Below are 25,868 nucleotides of genomic sequence, written 5' to 3' on the forward strand. Positions count from 1 at the left end.
GCCACGCAAAATGTCCCAACTTGGAGAAGCAATTCCACTATGCTTACTTCAAGTCTTCTCGACCTGGAAAGCCAAAAAGTTTACCAGTTAAAGGACTCATGCAATTCGACTCCGACAGCCTTTAGTAAAATGCTAATATCTCCTTTGTAGAAAACTCTGATTTATGATTCGTTTGTTGCACTGGAAACTAGACTCGAAGATCTTTCTGTTGGTATATTGCTTTGCTCAGATCGGATACCGATAGCCCCTTCTAATATGCCACGAAACAAACTCAAAATTTATGGACGGCAAAAATTCTAGATTGTGTCGATTATGAAAGCGCGCCACAAAATCTTCCTGCTCTGATACCAAATTTGGTGCAGGCCGCGACCCACAAATAGAAACACAAAATGAAAATTGATAAAATAATAAGGATAATGGGAAAGATTGAACAAAGGATTGGTCCATCGGTTTGTAGCGGAATCACTCGACGCCAGGTAGGATTTAGGAATCACTCGACCAGCAAGGTGGGATCGCTCAATGCAAAAGGGGAATCACTCAACCCTTGGGAGGAGTCATTCAAGTCCAGATTTACAGCAATTTACTATCGAGAATATTAACCAAAGTACCATCCCTTCTTTGCTCCTTGTCATTGATATATGTGAAGATACAAGTGTAGTAAATGAGATACATGGAAAATGACTCGTCAATAACTTCTACGCCTATTCTCAATACCCTATAATAACTTCTAAGACAACTTTCAAAACACCACAAGTTCACAGGTATTCAAAATACAAAAATCAACAAGTTTCAACATAGTTCCTATAAAGCATTAAAGAAAAACTTAACTAACACATACTAAAAATTAGACATAGTAATTACTTAGCTAAATTCTCATGCAATAACCTAGGACCAAGTCAAACCACATAGATGTGCCACATGGATGACAAATGGCATCTGTCAACTGGCTATGCCACTGCATCACACAAGATATTTTCTCTTACATAAATAGTGAGTAGAATGTTTCCATGAACAATGAGTGTACTAAGTCTCATAAAATTTGTCTTTATTATGGCTCTTCTTTGATCGTATGTATCTATATTGAGCATATTAAGTTTTATACAATTTATGTCTTTATTATATCTCTTCTTTGTTCATATGTACCTCTATAGCTCTTTTTATTGAATTTATTCCCTAAAAATTTATGGCAAATGATAAATGTGTTCCTTTTCATCACTTGTGACACCCAACTACATTGTACGTAGCAATCAGGTCACTTCATTCCTTCAAATGTGAAGTACATTAGCCCCTCTGCAGTCCTAGAAACCCTCTAGGTGGGTGTGTCCCAAGTAATGAAAAGGGGCGCATTTATCATTTCCCAGAGTTATATGTTAATACAAAAATCTATTCTAATAGTTGGAAATATATAATCCCAATAACCCCCTAATATTGCCATCAAGTGAATTCGCCATTCAATTTCCCCTTAAAAAAGTTAACCAAGGGATAATAAGGAAAGCAGTGAGAGAGAGAGAGCTCTAATAAAAAAAACGTAGGTAAAGAACAGGGACACATAGTGTGAGGACGTGGAGAGGTGTCATCAACGGGCCAGAAATGCATGCATAATAGCATGTGCTCATACCAAAGACACGTGTCCCTCTCACTCTCTCAAATCTAATCTGCATGGCATCCCAAACTACAGCTGTCCAAATATTACACACCCCATCCACGCGTCCCTCTAAAACCCCTACTTACCACAGACGTGTCTATCTCTTCTAGTATTTAAATTTGTAGTGATATTTACTTAAAGCAGAGTGGCGAGTCTAAAAAGTAAAAACAACTAAGAAAAAGCAAGAACTAGCAAGTAATAGATCATGGCAACGATGGAAGAGCAAAAGGAGAGAGCCGAGTCTGGAAGAAGAGAGGCAGAGTCACAGGAAGGAGGAGGAGGAGTTCATGAGCCAGAGAGGCAACAACAACATCAAGCTTCTAGTGTGGTGGGGAGCCTCCTTAAGGTTGTTCAGGAAACATTAGGAGGAAAATCTGAAGAAACTATGGACAAGACAAAGGAATGCACTGAACAAGCAAAGGACACTGCGGCCGAGAAGGCTCAACAGATGAAAGATACAACAGGGGAGAAAACAGGAGAGACAAAGGATTCTGCGGCCGAGAAGGCGAAGCAGGCGAAGGAATCAACGGCAGGGAAGATGGGTGAGTATAAGGAATCTGCGGCAGAGAAGGCTAGGCAGGCAAAGGAATCAACGGCTGAGAAGTTGGGTGAGTATAAGGAATCGGCGGCTGAGAAGGCTAGGGAGGCTAAGGATACCACTGCTGAGAAGGCGAAAGAAGGGAAGGATACAACTGTGGTGAAGTTAGCTGAATGTAAGGAGTCTATTGCAGAGGCAGCTAAACGCTCTATGGGTTTGTTGTCTGGTAAGAAGGATGAGGAGCATGAAGGTAAGAAGGAAGAGGAGAGTGGAGATACAGAAAAGGTTGTTTTTTTGGGATTCTATTAATTTCTGTTTTTTCTTCATTTATTATTACTGTAGTTCACTCATTCATTTTTTATTTTTTATTTTTTATTTTTTGGCAGAAGTTCAAGGATGCAGAGGAAGCGACGACAAAGATGTTAAGGTTGAAATTAGGGGGTGAAGGTGAATCCGAAGATAAAAGAGAGAAAGAGAGGGTGACCAAGGATGAAGAATCGGACAGGTAAGTTCTTCTAGTGTTTTGTAATTGCCTGTTTCGATTGAAGTAATTTTCTTGAAAAGCTTGGAAAGGAAAAATATTTCCCAAATTTCCTACTTCTTTTACATAAGAAAAAAGATAACCTATTCAATTTTTTACTTTGAGGGCCTTTCGTATCCCTCTGAATTAACAATGATCATATTATTTTTTTAGTAATGTCCTTGCAATCCAAACAAGTTCCGGAAAAGCCTATTGCCATGGACCCTAGCAAATCCCATGATAAGATTATGGTTATTTTTTGGGAGGATATTATAATAAATTAAGGGAAGTGATATATCCGCCCCTTTTTAGTACTTGGGACACCCAAAGCCAAGGGAAGTTATTACTTGGGACACCCAAGGCCAAGGGAATCAGCCCCATTGAATCCTTCTGACTGAAGCACATCAGCCCACCCTGCTAATTGATACCCTGCTGAGGGGTGTCATTTATCAAAAGGCGTGGATATATCACTTACCTAAGGGCCCGTTTGGATACCTCCCATTTTGTATTTGGGTTTGGAATTGAGTTTTTGTTTGGAATTGAGTTTCGAATACAAAATAATAGAAATGATAGATCGGGCAGCTCATGTAGAGGAGAGAGAGGGACGGGGGTACTTCCTAGTGGAGGGAGAGGTTGAGGAGCAAAGAGGGTGAATGAAACCGCCAGATGTGTCTATTTCTAATTTCTTATTTTCACAGCAAATTTAGAAATCTGATTTTTTTGCTTCCTGGATCCGATCCAAATTACAATACAATGCAAGGGCTGCAAATGTAAGAAATCCAAATCAAAATCTTCTCCCCATCCAAATGGGCCTAAATTAAAGGTCCTATCCTTAAAAGTTGCAAGGATTGGTTGAATTTGTAATTTTTAGTTGGTCAAACAAATAGGAAGTCTTATAAATATTTTCTCGTTTCCAAATCCAAAAAATTCTTGCAATCCACACAGGGCAGGTGAAGTTTTTTAAATTTTACTAGCCGTGAGTAAAAGAGTAGTGATAAGTGATAAGTACAGTAAAGGGGGTTGTCCAAAGTGTAAAAATGGGGCGAAAATATATCAATGAAATTTAGTACCTTTTTTGTTTTTTTCCTTAAAATAAAGTCGTTTTCAGAAAAGTACAAGTAAAAGGAGTGAAAATGCTAGGGACCATCGCAAGAGGCATTTATAATTGTATGGCTTACATTTATATTTCTTGTAAATTGAAAAGGGAAAGTGCTGCAAAGAGCATTTTAAGCAGCTTAGAAAGGATGACAGAGGCCATAAAGGAGAAATTGGCGGGTACGAAGGAGGCAGGTGAACAAAAGGGGCGCGAGGACGGTGACGAGAGAGGGAAAGAAAGCAGTGAATGAAAGGTGGGACACTAGTGCAGTACCTTGTGGGGAAAAAATAATGGGAGAATGCAGTGGAGGGGTGAGTAATAAACAGGAAGATGTAATAAAGAAGTGATGTGTAATGGAGCAGAGAGTAGCTTCAGTATCTTGTAGGTTTTGTGCATGGTTTAGAACAATACTTCATCACCTGCCTCACGTTACAAGGCTTGTTCGCTTTTCCTTCTCCAAATATGTACCGTCAGTGTGTATTCTTTTTTGGCTTTGATTACCCTAGTGATGGTTGTTTCTTGTATTAAGTCCGCTACCCTCATTTTGTTTTGGTGTTCAATGCTCTGTCTCTCCTGTGGTCGACTCAAAACTAATCTGACTTGAAGGGGAACGAGTTTCACCGAATATGGGTTTGTAGATCTCATAACCAAGGTTCTAAATTTCGGTTTCGGGGGTAATTTTGGTCCTCACCTAAAATGAAATTTAGCTGAAATTTGGGTAAGCCGGGCATTCCCGGTACTCATAACTCAAGTTGGAAGTTGGGTAAGTCGGGCATTCCCGGCCCACCAAGCGAACTTATCTATACTAACAATCATATCAAATGCCAGACCCCTAAATGCCCTTATTAGTGTAGTACACGATATGGGAACGGCCCTTATTAGTATAGTACGCGATATGGGAACGGAGACGGAGCACGATTCATTATTTTCATTTACAAATGCCCCATGGCGTGAGAACAAGGATGTGACTGCTAGCTTTTGACCCTCAAGCATGCAAGGTCTCACGCCCTAGCCCTAAAGCGTGAGAACAAGGACGTGGCAGCCTGCATCTGACCCCCAAAAACGCAAGGTCTTCTAACACATTCATAAATTGCATGACAGAATATTCAAATAAAAATCCTACATCATCTAAATCTAGTCTAAAATACCGTAATATCCATAAAGTACTATTTGGACTCGTGCTATTTTTTATATAACATTTCTTTAACAACTCTATGACTTGCCTTTTCAACTCTTCATGTTCTTTAGGATTCATACAATACTGAGAGAGTAGAAACTGTGATAAATCAATTTGATGTTGAATCTCTCTTGAAGGAGGAAGTCCATTGGATAACTTGTGATATCCTTGAATTCCTCTAAGAGAGGTTACTTTTTCAATTCTTTTGGCACTGGCACGTACACAATACCAGTACTCTTACTCTTACTTTCTTTTGCAAACTTTAATGAAGCGAGAAAATTGCTACTCTCCTTGAGCTTATTAAAACTTATACAAGTATACATGTTCGTTTAAGATTATGACAACCGATTGCGATTTGCGACTGCCAAAACGATAATTGGGCTCAGAATTACTTTTAAATTTGCGTCGAATAATCGGTGTAGTGCTCACCATCTGCTGTTGCAGTCTTAAACAAGCAGACCCTCAAATATGCATGAGAAAAACTTAAAGAGACCGTTTCACCTCCGCCGAGACAAAATGTCACCGACAAATCGGCCTTTCACGATTTATGAAGGGCTGGGATTAAAAAAACATGTTTTCTAGTGAGATTTGTCTCAGCCCTTCATGAAATCGTGAAAGGTAAATTTGTAGGGATTTAGATTAAATATCCCTGACTTCTTCCAACTCATCTAGGGATTTAGCTTTGATCCTAACCATTCATCTATCACTATATCATGATCTCAGCGTCAAAGATCCTACCATGAGTACACACTTGGTTCACGGATGTAATTATTTAAATAAAAATAAAAATAATAAATTAATAAAGCATGCTTCTGCACAATTTAACCAAGATTGAAATGAGTCAATCAGTAACCACCAATACAGGTAGAATATGCCTTTGGATTCACTGGCCTTACACAAGACTCAGAAAAGGAAAATGGGAATAGATAAAACCAATACACAGTCTCAATTTACACGAGACAAATTAAGGCTATCCCCCCACGAAAACATAAACAAAATGAGGACAGAAGATACAATTTACCAAAATAAAAAATAATATAACAACAAGGAGCTATTCATAAGAAACTAAGAAAAAAGAAACCAAAGTGCTACAAGAAGTGTTGTTAGAAACCTTTTCTTCTATACATCCCAGCCGTCGTGCCGACCATCGAACTCCCATTTCCGAGTAGCCAGACTTCCATACAGCTCTGAGAACTTAACAAGGCAATCAGTTCTTACCTGATAATGGACCTGTGTGTTTCGACTTATGGCAACCCCCGAGAATTTCGACGTATCGATCGCCCATGCAGGTTTCACATACTCCACTGTTCTTGATGAGCTCGCATTTGCATACAGGAAATTCATAAGCACGTCCTCGCAATTAAAGTACTTGTCCACAACTTCCCTTCCCACCTTGGCTTCCTCACTCCAATACTTTTCGAATGCAAAACGATTGTCAATGAATGCAGCTCCTGTCAATATCATGTTATACCCCATGTGTGTCCGAGCATACTTCTCATCCCTGTACTTAAGTGGGCTCCCATCAATAAGCCTCGGGTAGAATCCAACTATTCTATCTGGGTTTTCCCGCCAGACTCTGAACCCACGTTCCACGTCATCACATGTCATCATTATGTCATCATCAAGCTCTAGAACAGCACGGGTCTTTATGAATGGATCAACTTTGAAGCGATTATTAAGTGAATTTTTCTTCTCTACTCTAATCCTAACTGGCACTGCTGAGTCTAAATCACTTGGTTTGGGAGGTTTCCCTTTGTTCCACACCACCACAATCTCCCCCACAGAGGAACACCTCGAGTAATGCTTCACATACATTTTCAGATTCCACAACCTAGCATCGTAAGTCATTGTTAGCAATGTAAACTGAGAATAGTGACCTTTCCACTGGTAAGCTTCTTCTGCACCATTTCCACCATAAATATATCCAACCCCCATGCATATTAAGACCACCCCTACCATAAAAGTTAAAACTACAACAGTTCTTCTGGCACAGGTATTGGGCCTCAACCGTCCTCTAATGGAGGAGCTTGTCCTGTTCAGGCGGGAAAAGAACCGCCTCACCTTGGAAGACAATAAACGAGGGCGCTCCCATGATGTGAACACATCACTTCTCTTTCCTGTGCCACGGAGGCACCAGTTTAGGGGTAAAATGCATTTCACAGCTCCAAGCAATACTCCCATTAATATAACCAGAGCACCCGCGACTGCAACTAAAGCGGAGCCTAAAATAAACCTGTGAACGGAGTCACCTGAAGGAACTCTATCTCCATCCATCACTCCAATCCACTCACCAGAGCTAAGCTGTTGCGCATCCAGGTGATGGTAACGAGCACCATTCCAAGCGTTTCGTCCTTTCTCAGGCTCTATCATACCTAAGGGGACTTCAACTTCATTGTATTCATCCTTTGTAAGAACATCTACCTTGAATACACGCACTCGTCGCCCATATGTTTGGCCACAGTCTTGTCCCATTCGGTATAAGTTGCCATTGTAGACAAATGGCCTGCCCGCGTTCCTAGCACCGAAGCTTTTATCGGTGTTGTAGATTGGGTTCTGTTTGTGGGATTTCCAAGGTCCTAGAGGGGAGGTACTGTGCCAGATTTCCAGTTCCCCATTCTTTTTCGTGCCAAAACGACTGAAATCTGAGCCGAATAGCCAATACATACCATTGTAATCTATGATAACAGAATCAACAAGGGGCTTCTTAAGGATAACGCGGTCCAGTGTCCATTGCAGTGGAAATTCCAGTGCTCGATAGAGACGGAGCTCCCCTTTCTGACTGCTCTCAGGCATCATGTATATCTTTTGTAACAAAAAACAACTAAAGAAATTAGAAATGTTCAGTTCTCAGAAAAAGACTTGAGACAACCAGTAAAAATTTGCCCTCTACTATAGAAAAAAGAAAGCAAGTTAGGAATTGATCTTACTTGTCCAAGATATCTGAAAACATATGGATAGGAAAGATGCCACTCCTCATCTAAAGCAATGCCCAAATGCTTCCATGTTGCACCCTTATCAATGCTTCTCGCAACGCCTATATCTCCTTGCAATGTGACTGAATTCTTGGTTTCAAAAAATAGATAAAGAGTATCCCCCTGAATAGTTCCAGGATAAAACAGCCAAAAAAATATGTAAAAGAGTCCACTGGGAAGGCCAAGAGAATATGATACATGAGGTTACAGTATAGGCGTTGCCTGATCAGCAAATATAAGAGATCCTCTAGATCGTAGTAGATATTGCATGCAAACTGTCACCATAAACTCATGATGGCATGATATATCCTAAAAAAAGAGCTATGACAGCACATGTCCCTTTGGTTCTCACAAGCATCAGCAATGGGAAGAAGAAAGATTTTTCTTGTTGCCCGGTAAACATAAGGTTTATTAAAAGCAAGAGGGAATGCAAATTCAAAATACTCTTCCCAAGGTATGCAATAGCTGAGTATGGCCAGTGGGTTTCTAAACGCAATGGTAACACATCAAATAAAATGTATCTAGTTGATCTTATGAGGTGAAAAATAAGGAACTTATGAGCCTGAAGCTCTTCAATACATATCCTACCATATAATTTCATAATAATTTCATTACGATGGATTAACAGTAGCTATGCATGCAATACATTCTATCCTACTATATCAGCACTCCCTTGTTTTGGTAATGGCACTTCTCACTCTGTTAACCACTTTTCTATTCGGATGTTGACAACCTTTTGAAGCTTGGAATAGCTTTTAACAGCTAACTTTAAGAGTGTGAATGAAGACATAAGTGTTGGGGTGCAACAAATGAATGGTTTGGATCTTTGAAAAAGGTGCCTCAGACGATTTTTTTATCTATCTTGCAAAAAAAAAAAGACAGAAGTCTCATTATTAAAACATTGGGTAGGATACATGGAATCTGAATCTCTCTCTCTCTCTCTCTCTCTCTCTCTCTCTCTCTCTCTCTCTCTCTATATATATATATATATATATATATATATATATATATATATATATATATATATATAAACACACTAATAAAAAACCCCGTGCGATGCACGGGCTGACCAAGAACTGTACGGACCACATCATAGGTTGATCTAAACCGTCCATGTGATGGAAGACAACATCAATAGGTTGTGCCCGTAAAATCATTTCCATATGCTGATCCTAGCCCTCCAATCTATAGAGGTTTCCATAATTAAAAAAGCATAAAGGAAGGGGGTAGGATTGAAATTGTGTGGCTTTAATGGGCACCTTTGTTAAAAAGCATAAAGGAGGGGGTATGATTGAAAATATGTGGGTTGAATGGGTGCCTTTGTTAAAAAAAGTCAAAAAAAGTGATGTGTAATTCTCATAGAATTTTGAGAGAAATTCAAATAATTCTCTCCTTTTCTCTCCTGCTATATATATATATATATATATATATATATATAGAGAGAGAGAGAGAGAGAGAGAGAGAGAGAGAGAGAGAAAACGGTTCCTAAACATATGTGTAGAGAGTTTCTCTACACACTAGCTTAAAATACAGTGGGGGCCCACATTGTTTGGGTGATCCAAGCCATCCATTTTAAAGGCCCTCACATAGATAGGGTGTCTACAAAAAATCAGATCCATAGGATCATCCCAACCCTACGATTTGTGGAGGTAAAATGGATGTCTTTAAACCTTCACAAATTAGTCCATTTTTTGCCTCCACAGTTCGAATGGTTAGGATGATCCTATGGATCTGATTTTTTGTGGACACCCTATCTATGTGAGGGCCTTAAAAATGAATGGTTTGGATCACCCAAATAATGTGGCCCCCACTGTATTTTAAGCTAGTGTGTAGATAACTTATCTACACATATGTGTAGGAACCGTTTTCTCATATATATCTATATATATATATATATATATATATATATATATATATATATATATATATATAGAGAGAGAGAGAGAGAGAGAGAGAGAGAGACCTAGGAGCTCTGGAATGCGATTCCCCCCTAGGAGCTTCTGTGTATTCCTCCGGCAACCTGCCGGCGGGAAATCAAGGGCCCAAGCCCTTCTTGTTCCTCACATCCCCTTTCATGGAGAACTCATCTTCCCACGAGCTTATCGACCCAAAACCCCCTGATAAAGGACAATCATCGGGAAAACAACTGAGGAAAAAAGATGAAGAAGGCAGATGTTGGCCAATGAAATCCATCCCGGAACAAAGTTTCTTTGATCATGTAAAAGAGTTACAGAAAAAAAAACAACTCCCAACGAAGAAAAAAGCCCTCAAGAAATCTTGAAGAATGCTCAAGAGCTGGAAATGGAATACTGGCCTGCAAACTCCTTAAACTTGAAATCAACCCCCCCTATCCTTGGAAAAAACCCAATACTAAGCCTCCAAGCACTGGAAACTCTTCAAGATCCGGAAGCTATCCGCAAAACCCCCAAAAATCTCCCTGCTAGGAACAATTCCCCCTTGCCCAGAAAACCCAAGACAAATAACTCCCAAAGGCAAGAAGACGTCTGTGTTGATCCTGAAATCTTTGAAGAGTTCAGACCTCCACCTCTCCCGACCTTAAATACCTTTATTGCTGGATCCACCGAAAGCTCTTCCATCCCTGAAGTCCCTGAGAATCCAAAAACCACTCTCGAACCTGGTGGTTTTCGGAAAACCACTAGCAGTTTTCCAAATCCGGGTAAGTTAAGCTCCCTGACAAACTTTCCTATTCCAGGAAAAAGCCCGCCAAAAGCCAATGCTGAAGGACAGCTGGAAACTGAAAACATAGAAAAAAAATTTGAATTCCAAAACAACCGCGAAAATCCAGACCACCAAAATGATAACCCCACCCACCCTCAATTTCAGAGGCAACCCAGAAGAAAAATTGAAAATCAACCCTCCCGTGCATGGACGGGACTTTTTTCAGAATACAAGAAAATTCCTTCATTGAAGCTGAACCCAATCAGATTGGAGAAAAGTAGTGAAGGAAAACATCTGATCTCCTTTGACATGGAAGAAGTTGAGAAGGGCAGCAAGAAATGGGATAACTGTCTGGTGGGCTTCTTCTTTGGAAGGAGACCATACGTCCTAAATATCCAAGAAAACCTAGCAAAGAAATGGCAGATAAAAGGAAATCTCAGAGTTTCGTCCCTCAGAAATGGCTTCTTCCTATTCAACTTCAGCTGCGAAGAAGATTGTAATCTCGTCCTTGAATCTGATGGACACTCCTATGGTGGGAGGCCTTTAATCCTGCGAAGATGGGTCCCAGGGATCCCTCTTGAAAAGCCTGAACTTTCCTCAGTTCCGATCTGGGTAAAACTCCATGGCCTTCCCCTTCAATATTGGAACTCGGACGGGATCAGTAAAATTGGAAGTGCCATTGGGACTCCCCTCTATATGGACTCCAAAACTGTTGAATCAAGCCGTCTCAGTTTTGCCAGATTCTGCGTCGAAATTCAAGCAGGAGATCCCCTTCCCAACCATATAGACATCCATTGCCCTCTTGGGGTCACCCATCAAACAGTTGAATATGAATGGAAACCAGTTGCTTGTGTTGAATGCAAAATTTTCAACCATCCCTCTGAGAAATGCCCAAAAAAGGCAAATCAACCCTCCAGGACCCCCCATGAATGGAGACCAAAAGGAAAAAAAGAAGCTTTAGCTCCACCTCAGCCATCGTAGAAACAAACAGGTTCAGAATCTACCCCAAAATCAATTGAGGCAATCCAGTCCCAATCCCCAAGATCTCAATCTGATGACTTAGCTACCCACAACATGTACTCTGTCCTTCAAGAAGATGAGGGAGATGAAGAATTTGAAATAGAAGAAAATCACCAAGAAGAAGATCATCCAGCTACCCAAGTTTACAATGATAGTAGAGACAATGGTCCTGGAAAATGAAAGAGAAGGGTCAGACTATGAGTCAGAAAGTTCAGAACCACAGCCAAATCAGCAAAAACAGTTTCCAAATCTTACAATTGGCTGGTCTCCTGGAATAGATCCCACCCAAAAACGTCCGGATTCTAAGCTTAATCCAAAAGAAAATCTCACTAACCTCGCATTGCTAGATGCCCCCAATTCATCCCAAATTTCCAATGATCAAGATCGGAGTATGGAATGTTAGGGGAATCTGCTCGAAGAGCAGAAGGTCAGACATCAAGGCTCTTATCAGAGATGAAAATCTTCCCATGACCTGCCTTTTAGAAACAAAAGCTACCTCTGACATCATTGATGAATATGTTGATGAAATATGTGATAACTGGGTTGCTTATGCAAATTACAATCACACAATTAAAGGGCGAGTTTGGGTCCTCTGGGATCCTAAAGTTTTGAATTTCACTATCACATCTGATTCTCTGCAACATATCCATGGGGAAGTCCACATCCTCCACTCCTCAATCCATTTCTCCCTCTCAATTTTTTATGCCAAAAATAGGGGTTCCGAAAGAAGAAATGTATGGGACTCCCTCAGACTCATCTCTCAGTCTAAGACTCATCCTTGGGCGGTTATAGGCGATTTCAATGCCATTCGCTTCGCAGAAGAAAGGCTGGGAGGGGCAAATCTCATTCAAGCAGATGTTGAAGAATTCAACGATTGCGTCTTTGATTGTGCTCTTGCCGAAGTCCGTTCAATGGGGCACTTCTACTCATGGTCTAACAGCTCAAACACTAGTAATCTGAAGCTCAGGAGGCTTGATCGTTGCCTGGTAAATGAGGAATGTCTCTGCAATTTGCCTCTTACCTTGGCTAACTACAAAAACTCTGGGCTTTCTGATCACTCTCCCCTCATTGTTCAGATAGGCCAAGAAAATGCTAAAAGGAAAACTCCCTTTAGGTTCCTAAATATGTGGTTAGATGATCTTTCACTCTATGAGGTTGTTGAGAAAGCTTGGGCCACCAACATTAAAGGTAATCCCATGTTCAGAGTAGTAAAAAAGCTTAAAGCAGTAAAAGAGAGTATCAAGACCTGGAATAGGAACATTTTTGGTAGGGTTGATAATCAACTTCCCATTGCCAAACTCGACCTTGATAACATTCAAACCCAGCTAGCTTCTGACCCGGCAAATCCCCTTCTGAAATCCAAAGAATTTGAAGCCAAGCAGAATGTCATCTCCCTCTCCAACTTAGAGGAATCCCTCCTCAGGCAAAAAGCCAGAATTAGTTGGCTTAACCTGGGAGATTCCAACTCTGCTTTTTTTCATGCAGCTTTAAAAACTAGAAGAAATCACAACAGCATCCAAGCCCTCTCCTCCCCTGATGGCACAATCTCTTCTGATCCAGATAAAATTTCAAATTCCCTGGTTCTTTTCTTTCAAAACCTTTTAAACAAATATAAGAACCTCATTCCCCCTAGCTCAGAAATTCCTGAACCAAGAACCAAACTCCTTCCAACCCAGTCTTCCCACATGGTCAGACCTATTACCCAAGATGAAATAGAATTTGTTATCAAGCACTGTGATGGGGAAAAGGCCCCTGGGCCAGATGGATTTAACGGAAGTTTTTTCAAAAGTTTCTGGTATTTAGTTGGGACTGAGGTTACTAAGCCATCCAATATTTTTTCTCTTCAAAAAACCTCCTCCCTGAAATTAATACCACCTTCATCTCCCTGATCCCCAAGACTTTGGATTCTTCAGCCCCAGAAATGTTCCGTCCAATCTCCTTATGCAATTTCCTTTACAAGATCATTACTAAAGTGATGGCAAACAGGCTTAGAGTTGTTATGAATGAATGAATTAGTCCTCAGCAATCAGCCTTTATAAGGGGAAGACTTATCCAAGATAACATTCTTCTAGCCCCAGATCTAGTCCATAATTTCCATCTCGATAGCAAAAATCCTACTTTGTGTCTCAAATTAGACCTTAAAAAGGCTTTTGATAATGTAAACCATCACTCTCTCCTCCAATTCATGAAAAAAATGGGATTCCATGAAACCTGGCTCCAATGGACTCAATAGTGCATTCAAAAACCTCGATTCTCTGTGCTGATTAATGGATCTCCATGTGGTTTCTTCAGTTCCAGCAATGGTCTTCGCCGAGGGGACCCCCTCTCTCCCCTTCTCTTTTGCATTTGCATGGAGATGTTCACTTGCATCATGGAAGAGGCCCTAGCTAAGGGTTCTATCTGTACCCCATTCTCCAAAAGAGGTACGGTCATCTTTCTCACTTGCCGGGGCATTAGAGATTGCATTGCAAAATTCTCTGTTTGTTCGGGGGCCTTGAAGTAAATAAATCAAAGAGCGAAATTTTTTTCTCCAAAGGCCAAAATTGCTTCAAGAATATGATCATAAACACTCTTAACATTTCTGAGGGTGAACTTCCAATCAAGTACTTGGGGCTCCCCCTAATTACAACAAGGCTTTCTTAATCAGATTGCATCCCCCTCCTCTCAAAAATTCGGAAAAGAATCTCAACCTGGTCCTCCAAGATGTTGACTCGATCAGGCAGACTTGAACTTACTCGCTCTGTTCTGAACTCTTTCAACCTTTTCTAGTCTGCTGTTTTTCATATCCCGGCTACAACTTTAAACAAGATCGAGCAAATTTTCAGAAATTTTATTTGGGGAGGTTCAGAAATCAGAAATTCATATCACACGGTGAACTGGGCTTCTCTCTGCACTCCAAAAGCTGAAGGGGGTTAGGAATTCGAAGGCTTCAAGACATCAGTGAAGCTTGTAAACTTAAGCAGCTATGGAACATTATCAGTGACAGGTAAACTCTGTGGTCAAATTGGTTCAAGGCCAAATATATTAGGGGAAGGAATTTTTGGACTCTCAAGCCTCCTCAAAAATGTCTTGGGGAGCTCGAATTGTCTTCAGTTCTAGACAGAAAGCACAAAATCTTATCTGCTACACAATCAATGATGGAGTCGGGATTGACTTTTGGACCCAACCTTGGCACCCAGATGGCCCCCTCCGTGATCTCTATCTAGGAAGAAGGATCTTCAGAGCTTCACCCAAAAACGTCCATATCGATGAAATATTCACAGAAGGCAATTGGAATAGAGATATCATAAACTGCCTTCCTGGGTTCCTTCCTCTGCTTGAAAAGGTAATTCATACTCCTGGTTCAGGAAATCATGCTATCTGGAAGCCCAATCCTGATGGGTCTTTCACCATTAAAACTGCTTGGGAATCCCTTCGTAACCACCATCCTAGAGTTCCTTGGTTCAAAAGTATCTGGTACCATGGCCATATTCCGAAGCACAACTTTGTAGGATGGCAAGCCATCCTTAACAAGCTAAGTACTAGAGATAAGCTATCCTACCAGGGGCCATCCAAAGACATTCACTACCCATTATGTTTGGTTGAAAGGGAAGACACAAACCATTTGTTCTTTAAATGTGCCTACTCAGCTTGGATTTGGAGATTCGTTCTATGGCGATTCAGCTATAAGAGGAAACCCCTTCATTCTTTACAATTGGAAGAAGAATGGATCAGGCAAACCACCAGGGGAAAAACATAATCAGCAACTGGTCTCCGGATTGCTTTCAATGCCTCCATCTATCACATTTGGACAGAACGAAACAGAAGAATTCATGAACAAAAATTCCAGCACAAGAAATCAGTCCTCAATGAAATTCTCCTTATTATCAGATCAAGGTGCATTCATCTGGGTCTAAACGACCTCCCTTCCTCCAGAGCCTATTCCCTCTGTCAGAACCTTCAGCTCCCTCTTTTTGAGAATGTCATTGGTCCAAAATACTGTCATTGGTTCCCTCCAGAAACAGGCTGGTGTAAACTAAATTATGATGCTGCTTTGGTAGGAGACCTTGCTGCTATTGGAGGGTTACTGAGAGATAACTCTGGAGAGCCCTTAACTGCCTTCTCCATTAACACTGTTGCTGCTACAATCCAAGAACTAAAAATCGATGCAATATTCTATGGTATTAAGCTGGCAAGGGAAAAAAACATAACAAATCTTTGGATCGAATCCGATTCCCTCCTTGCAGTTAACACCATTAGAGGCCTCATTCCCTGCATTTAGAAAAAAAAACACATACTGCACCAGATAAAATCTGAACTAGGATCTTTTCATAACTGGATCATATCCCATACATGGAGAGAAGCGAATAGAGATGCTGATTTCCTCTCCAAGCATGACTGCCCGATCAAAGGAAAAGACATCCCCAAGCAAAGCCTTCCAAAGGATCTTTTATTCATCTGCATCGAAGATTTCTCTGGAAAAATATATATTAGATATTGATGTTTTCAGGATCTTCCCCTGGATTAGAAGCTCTCTTGATATTATGCCCCTTTAGTTCTTTTTCTGCTTCTCTTCAATGTATTTTCAAGGGAGTGTGTTCCCTTCATTCTGGCTCTTTTGTAGCACTCTCATTGTAATCCTTTTGTGTTTTATATGATATCTGGTTGGGGTTTTGCCTAACCCCATTTACCTACCAAGAGAGAGAGAGAGAGAGAGAGAGTTGTTCCCTAACGGAATACATACAAAAGTTGAATATCCTTTGAACGTTCTTCTTTCTCAAATTCAAGATCAAAAACTTAGGAAACCTCCACTAGCATAGATTTTCCCAAAACTCGTGTAAAAAATGTAGCAACAGGCCACATCATCGCGAGGCATGGAAAGTCTATAGCGACATTTTCCTTAACTCTCGACAGATCAATGAATAACAGAGGAAACTTCAAGCCCTGGTGGTGCCTGGTATTAGACTGGCAGTACGGATATTTATAAAATTTATGTTGAAAGAGGGTCTAAGTTGGCTGCCCAATTCTCCAAAGGGAAATTTCTGCCTCCGAAACTGAATAGCTACTTAATAAATGTTCAAAGCTAATGCAGGAAACAATCGAACAAGCACAAATATTAAGTTATTTTGCAATGATCAATCTAAACAAGTACATACAACAATAGACAAGGATTGGAACCGCCCAACAAAAAATTTAGGGCTCCAAAGGCTCATTGCATTAACCTTAGAAAAATGTTTGCAATTCCAGTAAAATTATGCTAACTTAAAATGCTATTGAAATTCTAATTTAACCTTGGCCCTTAATCTATCATTCACTATAAGTCAGACCAACTTAGAAGAAAAGTCCCCAAACTCCCTCAATTTCTAACATTTAAACCCCGCAAGCTGCCCTGCTTTGATCTCATCAAAGACAGCCTATCCTGCATTCAAGCACATCTGATGAGCCAATGTCATGGCTTCATTGATTCAATGACTTTGGTATTATTTTCTATGACTGAGAGTAAAATGGATGTAAATTAAGGGTTTAATAGAGTACTAGAAAATCAGATTAATTTATATTGGTATGCAGGCATGGTTTCAAGAATCTCGGCTTGATAGTGAAAATCCTATGCATGCACGTGTGTGCGCACAATTTGGTAGCATAGCATTAGAAGTTGTTTAGGCAGAGGCATCCATCTCATCAAATTGATAAGGCATGGCTCTCAAGTTCTAAGACAAATGGATGACTAAATAGTAAATGATAGTAAATGAAAACTTTCAATTTGCCCAACTAGTGGTTGAATTTTGGTGCGTATAGTGCATGAGTTGATGCTTATCACTAGATGGATTCTCAGCCAGACTTCAGCATAGGAGTTTGAGAGGAATTAAAGTAACTTCTACCCAACAAGAGGACTGAATGCCATAAAGTTTGAGAAGCCGACACGCGAACAGTATAGTCTAAGGCTCCAAAGTAGCAAAATATCCAGCACAAACACGTCCTGCAACCTCATCAATCTGAATTTCATCCGGGGTTGATTTTAAGGAAACATAGAGGAGGAGGACTCCACTTAGGGCCACCTACCTTCTCACTATCTCCACTAGGCACTATCTCCACTAGAACACACCACCCTCCAACCATACCAGAGGTCATACGCCGAAATGAATCTAAATTTAGGGAGGGCTCTGGCCCAAGATATAGATATGGCAAAGGCTAATGAGGAAACAAGATGGGGACTTTTTTTCACGCCTTTGAAAATTCTAGCGTTTCTTTCCTTTCAAAGGGACCAGATCGTAGCAAGCAGAGATAACTTCCATAAACTTTTACCTTTCCATTGCCAAGGGGAGAAGTCCCAACAAGAGATCAAATCCACCAAGTTAGCGGGAAAAACCTACTCCAAACCAAACCTCTTAGGAACCCTACTCCACACAAATCGAGCATACTTGCAATGCAAAAGAAGGTGGCCCACCGATTCCCCTGCCTTAATACATAATGAACAATGATCTACTATCAACATTTTCCAGTTTCTGAGGTGGTCAACCGTAAGAATTTTGTCGAGAAATGCCCTCCAACCGAAAGCGCAAAACCTGGGAGGAGCTGGGAAGGTCCAAAGTTTGGCCACCTGCAAAGATCTCGTGCAAGGAGTGAGTTGATGGTAAAAGGACTTAGGCGTTGAATTCCCCTGAAGTGCACCAAATCCAAACACTCTTGTCCACGCCAAAACAACTGATGTACTGCGAATTAAGGATCTCCAACAACTGAGCTATCCTCTCTAGGTCCTAGTCGAAGAAATTCCTGTGAAAGTTGAGGTTCCAGGCAATACCATTTTCCCCATCCAACATATAATCCGATACCCATGCCTCCTAACTTTTTCATGTTTGTTGAAACTTGAAAACTATCTTTATTTGAAAAGCTGTTTGATTTCTATTAGCATCTATCTTAGTAGTAATCTTCTCTATAGCTTTATTTTCCCCTTTGTTCGCAACCATCTTCTTTCATGCTTTTTTGTACAGCCATTCATCTGTTCATTTTGTTTGTGTGTTTGCTTCTAATTGTTGAAGGGCTGGTAATCCACATACAAAGTCTGATGCACAGTGACTCTAAGGTAGTTGACAATCTGTTAACGATTATAATAGTGAAACTTTAAGTTGTTTTGTTACCAATGGAGTTCCTATCTAGCAGGAATGAAGAAAGATAAACCCAAATTTCTCATAATCTATCAGCATAAACAAATAAATGTAAATAATTTTTTTTTTTAAATTGAAAGCAATTTGAACTGAAATTTGTATCATCTTTTGAATTTTGTTTTTTTTGAATTTATAATAATTTATTAATTAGTATATGTCAACCATTCTCGACCCCCTTGGAGAAAATTCCTGGCTCCGTCCTTGTGGCTCACTATCTCCATATCTATTCATCATAATAGTGGAGGCCCTGAGTCTCTTAATTAGAAGAGCAGATAAAAGAAGGTCAGTGAGGGGATTAAAAGCTAGTATGAATTACTCTCTTCGAAGAGCAGAAGAGAGGACCTCGATGTGCTTATTTGGCAGTTTTCAAAATCCTGGAATTTGTGTTGTTGACGGGAGTTTGGAGAGAGCTTTGAGCTCTTGCAGCAGGTACCTCCATGTATGGTGACTGTGAAGGATTCTTCAATGTAAGATCCTCACTTTCCCTCCGTTATCTTTGAATGTAATCAATTAAGCAATTCATGAATTATAGTCCTAATCTTTGCTGTAAGTTTCTGAATTTGTTTTGTTCTTCCATAGTTCTGAGTATAGATCTATTCTATACATAGACAGATCTTATCCCTAACAATTCCTCTCTATTAAATTTATTTCCATTACATATGGATATGTTCTGTCTTCAAATCCAATGTACATAGTTCTGTTGTTATTGGTTCTATGAAGTTTCTGAACTATAAGTTCAGATCCAACTGAAAACTAGTCTCCCCTACAACTGGACAGTCCTTATGAACTCTTGCTAAAGAATCTATGCAGCTGAGTCATTTCTGGAGAAGAACCTACATTCTTGATTCACTATCACTGCAGTTCAGTCAAAGTTTCCTGTCCTGCAACTAGAATAGATGTCTTGCATGACTGTGAAATTCACTCATTTTTCTTCTCCTAGAATATATCGGAATCAGATCAAGAGGCAAAACAGGATTTCTTTTAACAATAGTGTGTTCCTGAGTTAAAGCTCTGATCGATTAATCTTATTGGAACCGAAAGTATCAATTTTTACTTGTTGAGTTCAGAATTTGCTGAAAACAACCGTGATTCTTCACAAATAATCACCTCTCTGTTCAGTAAGCCCAAAATAATTCAGATCCTGTTATTTTGGATCTAGAAAAAAAACAACCAACCTATACCTGTCAGATCCTTAGGTTTCAATGTCAAGCAGTAACTGCAACTGCAAATAGGATCTTTGTTTCTGAATGTTGCATTATACTCGCAATATTTTCTCGGGTTGCAAGCTACTGTTCCTGCTGCAGTTGAATCTATCTTCCTAGAGTCAGGCCCGAATCCACAATGTTTAGAGGACCGTCATTTGGAAAGTAGACTAAGATTGGTTCCAAATCCTCAATAGGAGCCACCACCATAAGAGTGGATATAACAAAACTTTGATGGAAGCTCCTCAAGAAAATCGGGAAGCAGCGGTGTGGGAAGCACATTTCAGGATTCTCATGGCAATGGATTGAAGTCATACTCAGGTCCCACCGGGGAATGTGATTCAAATGGAGCAGATGTGTGTGCCCTCCTTTGTGAGCTCCAGACCTTCACAGGTTCAATGCATGGTAGACATGTTGGTGGTTCTACAAACGTTCCCCCATGGGCACAAAGAACTTCACTTGGTCTGTGGAAGTTGTAGGGTATTATCATGGAGAAACTAGATTTGTGTGGTAGGACCAGCGCATCATTTCTGAACAAGCCTAGACCGGCAAATGAGATGGCAGACATGTTGGTGAAGGGGTAGAATGTGAAGATCTGATAGTAGGTGACTCAATCTCACTTTAGTATGATAGCTATCTAAGAGTGGCTGGGCTAGAAGAAATCTATGTCATGAGGCTTGAGTTGACTAGTGCTGAATTTGGGGATTTTTATCTAATTTTTTGGGTCTGATTTAATATCCAGGGACAACTCGTTCCTTGTTTTGCTTTGTAGTTATGTTTATATTATTGTAATAAGCAATAGTTCGTTTCTGCCCCCCCACCCCGCGCGCGCACCAAAAAAATAAAATAAAATAAAAACATATGTTGGACTTTAAGAGATTTGAGGTGCCCGGGAGGTTTTTTGCAAAAAAATTCATTTTCTTCATTAATACTCAACGGCCCAATGAAATAAATATCGATCACTTATGTTGTGAGGGATTTCTCCCATCAAGAGAAAGCTTCGAGTGGTGAATTTGTTGGTGAATGATCATAAGGTCAAAACATTAGTAGAAATCCCTATTTTCACCATTTTCCCTCTAACTCCATCCCTTGAATTTTTTTTTTACTTTTATTTGTGTCTGTAGAGTATTTCAAAAGTGCATGGGAGGTATTAACCACGTCAAACGTCACTTGGCGTGAAGTCGTGAACACATTATGGAATAAAACCATGCACCAGTGTCCAATGCATGTTCAAGAAGTGCGCAAAAATGCTCGAGGATTTTAAAACCAAAAAGAAAAATACAAATGAACTTATATTGGATATTGGAAGTGGAAGCCCGGCTAATTTCAAAGTAGATTCTATAACTAGTGAAGGTGTGGATACTGGGACTCTCATTAGTGGTGGTGTTTCCCAAGCACCAAGGTCGAGGGATCCTATTGATCAATTTGTCACTAATAGAACTCAGAAAACAGCTTTAATTCTAGATGGAAGAAAAGAAATGATGTTTATATAAAGATGGGGAGATTTGTTCATATGGTTGTTCTTTGAATGTATTTAATAGCCCATAAGTTGCACCTATGTGTGAGGAGATTTGGGGTATTTGGGGGCTTTAAGCCTCTGCCACGCATGAGATGAGGACATGGACCCTTACAGATGAAATAAAAAATATAAATGTAAGATCACAAAAAGGGGTGTTCAAAATACAGGTGCACTATTGTCTGATGGATGGACCAATGGGAAGATTGGATTCCAATCAATTTTCTTCTAACCAATCCAGTAGGAACATGGTTTCTAAAATCAGTTGATGCATCTATAGTTCCACAAAGGATGGTGAATTGTCATTTAAGTTCATTGATGATAGAGTTGAGGAGGTTGGGGAGGAGAAAGTAGTGCATATTATCATAAATAATATATTAGTACAGGGAAGAAATTGATGGAAAAGAGAAAATATTATATTGGACTTCATGTGGTGCTCATTGCATAGATTTGATGGAAGAGAGCATCATCAAACTAAAAGTGCATGGGTTGACAATTGGGATGGCTAGGCAAGTAACTCAGTTATTTATGGGAACCATCCTAAGGTCCCTTAAGTTATAATAGGGGTATCATAATCTTTTCCACTCAAAATCACTTAAGTTTTTTAGTTATGAGCATTTTAAATAGACCCCACACATGCAATACGGGGTTTTTAAGTGGGAAGCAATTTTTTAGGTCATTAGAGAGTATTTTAGTCCAAAAGTGTTAGGTTTTTGTTAAGGGTTTTAGAAGTTTTTGGTTCTCTTTCTTTTCTTATATATTTGTAGCCTCAAGGTACTTTTCTTTCAGCCATGATGAAATTGATGATTGAACAGAGATTTTGAAAGCTTCTTCTCTTGTGTGGATGTGATGTCTACTCCTTGCCAAGATGTGATGCCTTGATCTTCCCTAAGGTGTGATGCCTAGTAACCCCTTGGTGCGATGCCTTGGGTTTTGGTTGGTGAGATTCCAACCTTGCTAACTATCCCTTTCATGTTTCATTAAAAAAATCTTTACCTTCGAAACATCATTTAAATCCATTCATAGTCTACACCCTTTTTGTTTTGTCACAACTAATTTTACACCTTCCCGGCATACGTATGCACCCCTCCAAATCTACCCTAAACCTAATAGAAATATTTTTCCAATTTAATCACAAAGTTTAGGACCTGAAACTCTAATTTTTACCCATCATCTTCACCCCTAACGCCCCTTCTATAGATCCATCCTACATCAATTTTGGTGTTAGAGAGAAATATCAGTCCGTCCTTCGATCATCCTCCATCAGATTTGGTATCAAAGCGAAGTTTTAGTCCTTCCTTCGATCCAACTACATCAATTATCCTACAATAATACATTTTGCCACAATTTATCTTATATTGAAGAGCTGATGCAAGCAGAAGCAACCTCCATTGCATTATTTTCACATGTGGCATTTACCAGTAGTGCTTATGCTAAAAACTTAAAAAGGTTGAGGGTATAGAAGCAAATGGTATGTTGTTAGATCCTTTATTCTCGCAACATCTTTTTGTTAATATTACAATGCCATTGGTTGGAGTGCTTAAAGAGGTAGATTATGAGGAAAGGCTCTCCCCTTCCTCTTTTAAAAACCTCTCAAAGCCCCCCCAAAGAAACACTAATTTGGACATCACGAATAACGCCTCTCTCTCTCTCTCTCTCTCTCTCTCTCTCTCTCTCTCTCTCTCAAGAGACTCGCCCAAAAAAGTTGGGTGTGGTCCATTGATAATGCAAACATCAAAAGAGACCCGCAATCACAATAGAACAAAAAAAAAGTAGAACAACTCAAAAATAGGCTCATCATTGAGCCGTATGATGATGCCATGCTACATAAGAAATAGGGTCCATTGGACTTAGGACAGAAAAAGAAGGGATAGACATGGGAATTTTATTTTATTTTTGTTAATTTTTGGGTGTTTTTTCCATAATTTTCTACAACTATTCTAACTGATTTCTAAACCCAAAATATCTATTGATTGAAATAGCCACAAATGTAAAGTTTAGTTCCTTCCAATTTGGAAAGTTTTAAGGCAAGCAAAAGAAGATTTAGACCATGAATAAGATTACAAAAAAAAAAATGTACAAAAATAGAAGAATCCAAGTTTGGAGAAGTATTCAACAGCTATTTAATTTCTCTAAAATAACTAACTGAAAATTTAAGAAAAAATAAAAATTACCTGAATAAACAGAAATGGGTCAGCAACAAAATTACTAGGGAAACCAGCATCTGAAGCAGAAGCACATGTCACAACAGGGTTCGCGACGGGCCACGCCGCACTACCCTCCTTCCACACATTCTTCTGTTTCCCAATTGCATAAAAATTAAAAAACACAGCACAATCCAACCAAAATTATAGGAAAAAACAAAGGAATCTGAGATGGGTCTTACTGATTCAATGGGTTTTAAAGCAAAAGGGGATTCTCCATAAAAAACTCCAATAGACCAAGAACCCTCGTTGTCTTCCTGGCAACCGAAGGAAGAAAGGGGTGGACGATCATAAGGGGAGAAAGTAAGCCAAGCAAAGAGAGTGGCAATAGATCCAAAGAGTATGAAGGAAAAGAGAAAGAAAAAAAAGGTTTTGGAGAGGAAACAATGATCCCATCTCCATCTACACCAGCATTTGAGGCTCATGTCACAACAACCCACACCCCTGCCACTGATTCCCACCACAGGACTCGAACCCATAACTAATCTAGTCTCTATTACTTATTCTTCTTCTTCTCATTCTCCATGGAGCAGTTAACAATTAATTATCAAAGAAGAGAGACAAAGAATTGAGTTGGTTTGTTCAAAGGTAGCAGCCCTTGTGTCTTTTTTTTTCTTTTTTCTTTGTTCTTTTTTCCTTTTTCCTTTTTCCTTTTCTGGTGTTGAATGGGTATGATGGATGTAGCGCATAAACACGGTTATGTGGAAAAAGTAGGGTGGAAAGGGTCTGCTTAGTCGTGTTCGTCAACTTCTACTGTCCAGTGATCAAATCCTTGTTGCAAAAGTAACTTCTACCTGTTTGCTGGGATTTCCTGGAAAGGACCAGAACGGAAAAAATATTTGTAAATCTTTTTACTTGTTTTCATACGGAATGAATGAGTTGGACCAACCCTATTTAGTATGTTACTTGGTGACATTCAATTTATGATACTAATAGGGAAATGCTACCAGCACTGCTGTATTTTGATGAGGGCACTTCTCAGTTCTCACTTTATTAGAAGTACGGTATGGCTCACACCATATGATGATCCAAACCGTCCATTAGATGGGCCACAGCCTAAATAGGTTGTGTCCCAAAAATCATTTCCGTAGGTTCATCCTAACCCTCGATCTGAATGTTAGAAGGTTGATCCTAACCCTCTATAGATCGGAGGGTTAGGATCAACCTATGGAAATAAATTTTGGTGCACAACCTATTTAGGCTTTGGCCCATCTAATGGACGGTTTGGATCATCCTATGGTGCGGACCATACCATTCTTTTAATAGAGTGAGGAGTGCCCTCATCAAAATACAGTAGTGCTGATAACATTTCCCTAATAATATCCCTCTAAATTAACCATAATGATATGGCAATGATAAATGGACCCCCAATATCTTAAATCGACCCCATGTCTATATGGGGGTCGATTTATCACTGCCCTAATGATATCCATCCTTGTAAATTGTGGAAAGGAAAAAATTTCCTAACAAAAATTTTCCACTCAGAAACATTTTCTTACGATCCAAACAAGGCCATTTCTATTTTTTATTATTTGTACGTGGGAATGATGGGTGAATGTCTCCTAACTCACTTTTAATTTTATTACATGGGTATACTCATACGATTTCCCATGTTCTACCCTGAGCAAAGAATCTAGTTTACGTTTAACAATTGTCTTCTTGGTCATTGACACCAGAGCAATGTACAAATTTCAAATTTTCGTGAATCTGGATCGGAAGCAATCCAGACCACATGTTGGAAATCAGTCGTGACCCAACGGTCAAATAACCATTACAAGGTGAACCAAAGTTTTACACTACTAGACCACAGTCAAGATCCCACATCTATTTGGACCATAGAATCGCAATCGAGCCCAATTTAACAGTCCTGTTTAACCTGCAATGATCACGTGCAATTCAAACAGAAGAGGCATCAGGAGGTCTATTAAAAGATTAGAAATCCACCATTTGCAATAGATTTCGGATCGATGTGGTGAGTCTGGTGATTACCAACTTTGGCATCTTGAATGCCTTATATACTCTCTCTAAAGCTTGTCTATACTATCGTTTTCTTTTATATTCATTTCTCTCTCTTGTTAATTTGTCTGTTATTCAACAGAAACAGAAACTAGTGTCTTACAGACTAATCAAATCTAAGGGTGTTTTGGGTCTGTTTCC

General features: G+C 39.7%; 2 protein-coding genes across 2 annotated transcripts; one reads left to right on the forward strand and one right to left on the reverse strand.

Annotated features, from left to right (window-relative positions):
- The first annotated feature begins 1,781 nt into the window (after positions 1-1,781).
- Positions 1,782-4,323, forward strand: LOC143892401 (uncharacterized). The gene is made up of 3 exons (XM_077396996.1): positions 1,782-2,468; positions 2,570-2,688; positions 3,908-4,323. Exons 1-3 carry the CDS (start codon positions 1,851-1,853, stop codon positions 4,047-4,049), a joined length of 879 nt encoding a protein of 292 aa, XP_077253111.1. The 5' UTR covers positions 1,782-1,850; the 3' UTR covers positions 4,050-4,323.
- A 1,449-nt stretch (positions 4,324-5,772) lies between these two features.
- On the reverse strand, positions 5,773-24,458 carry LOC143892402 (glucosamine inositolphosphorylceramide transferase 1-like). Its single transcript, XM_077396997.1, has 4 exons — positions 23,894-24,458; positions 23,682-23,804; positions 7,904-8,071; positions 5,773-7,778 (listed from the first exon to the last, which is right to left on the reverse strand). The coding sequence occupies exons 1-4, from the start codon at positions 24,188-24,190 to the stop codon at positions 6,096-6,098; spliced, it is 2,271 nt and encodes a 756-aa protein (XP_077253112.1). The 5' UTR covers positions 24,191-24,458; the 3' UTR covers positions 5,773-6,095.
- Positions 24,459-25,868: the final 1,410 nt, after the last annotated feature.

This window comes from Tasmannia lanceolata, unplaced genomic scaffold (assembly GCF_043159265.1).
Source record: "Tasmannia lanceolata isolate RefF3 unplaced genomic scaffold, GAP_Taslan_0.1 ptg000015l, whole genome shotgun sequence".
NCBI lineage: Eukaryota > Viridiplantae > Streptophyta > Magnoliopsida > Canellales > Winteraceae > Tasmannia > Tasmannia lanceolata.

Coding starts and splice junctions, on each gene's coding strand:
- LOC143892401 (XM_077396996.1), top strand. CDS start 1,851: ATGGCAACGATGGAAGAGCAAAAGGAGAGAGCCGAGTCTGGAAGAAGA. Junction 2,469..2,569: donor AGAGTGGAGATACAGAAAAG/GTTGTTTTTTTG, acceptor ATTTTTTGGCAG/AAGTTCAAGGATGCAGAGGA. Junction 2,689..3,907: donor AAGGATGAAGAATCGGACAG/GTAAGTTCTTCT, acceptor TAAATTGAAAAG/GGAAAGTGCTGCAAAGAGCA.
- LOC143892402 (XM_077396997.1), bottom strand. CDS start 24,190: ATGGGTTCGAGTCCTGTGGTGGGAATCAGTGGCAGGGGTGTGGGTTGT. Junction 8,072..23,681: donor ACCCATTTCTGTTTATTCAG/GTAATTTTTATT, acceptor GGAACTATTCAG/GGGGATACTCTTTATCTATT. Junction 7,779..7,903: donor TTTTCAGATATCTTGGACAA/GTAAGATCAATT, acceptor TTGTTACAAAAG/ATATACATGATGCCTGAGAG.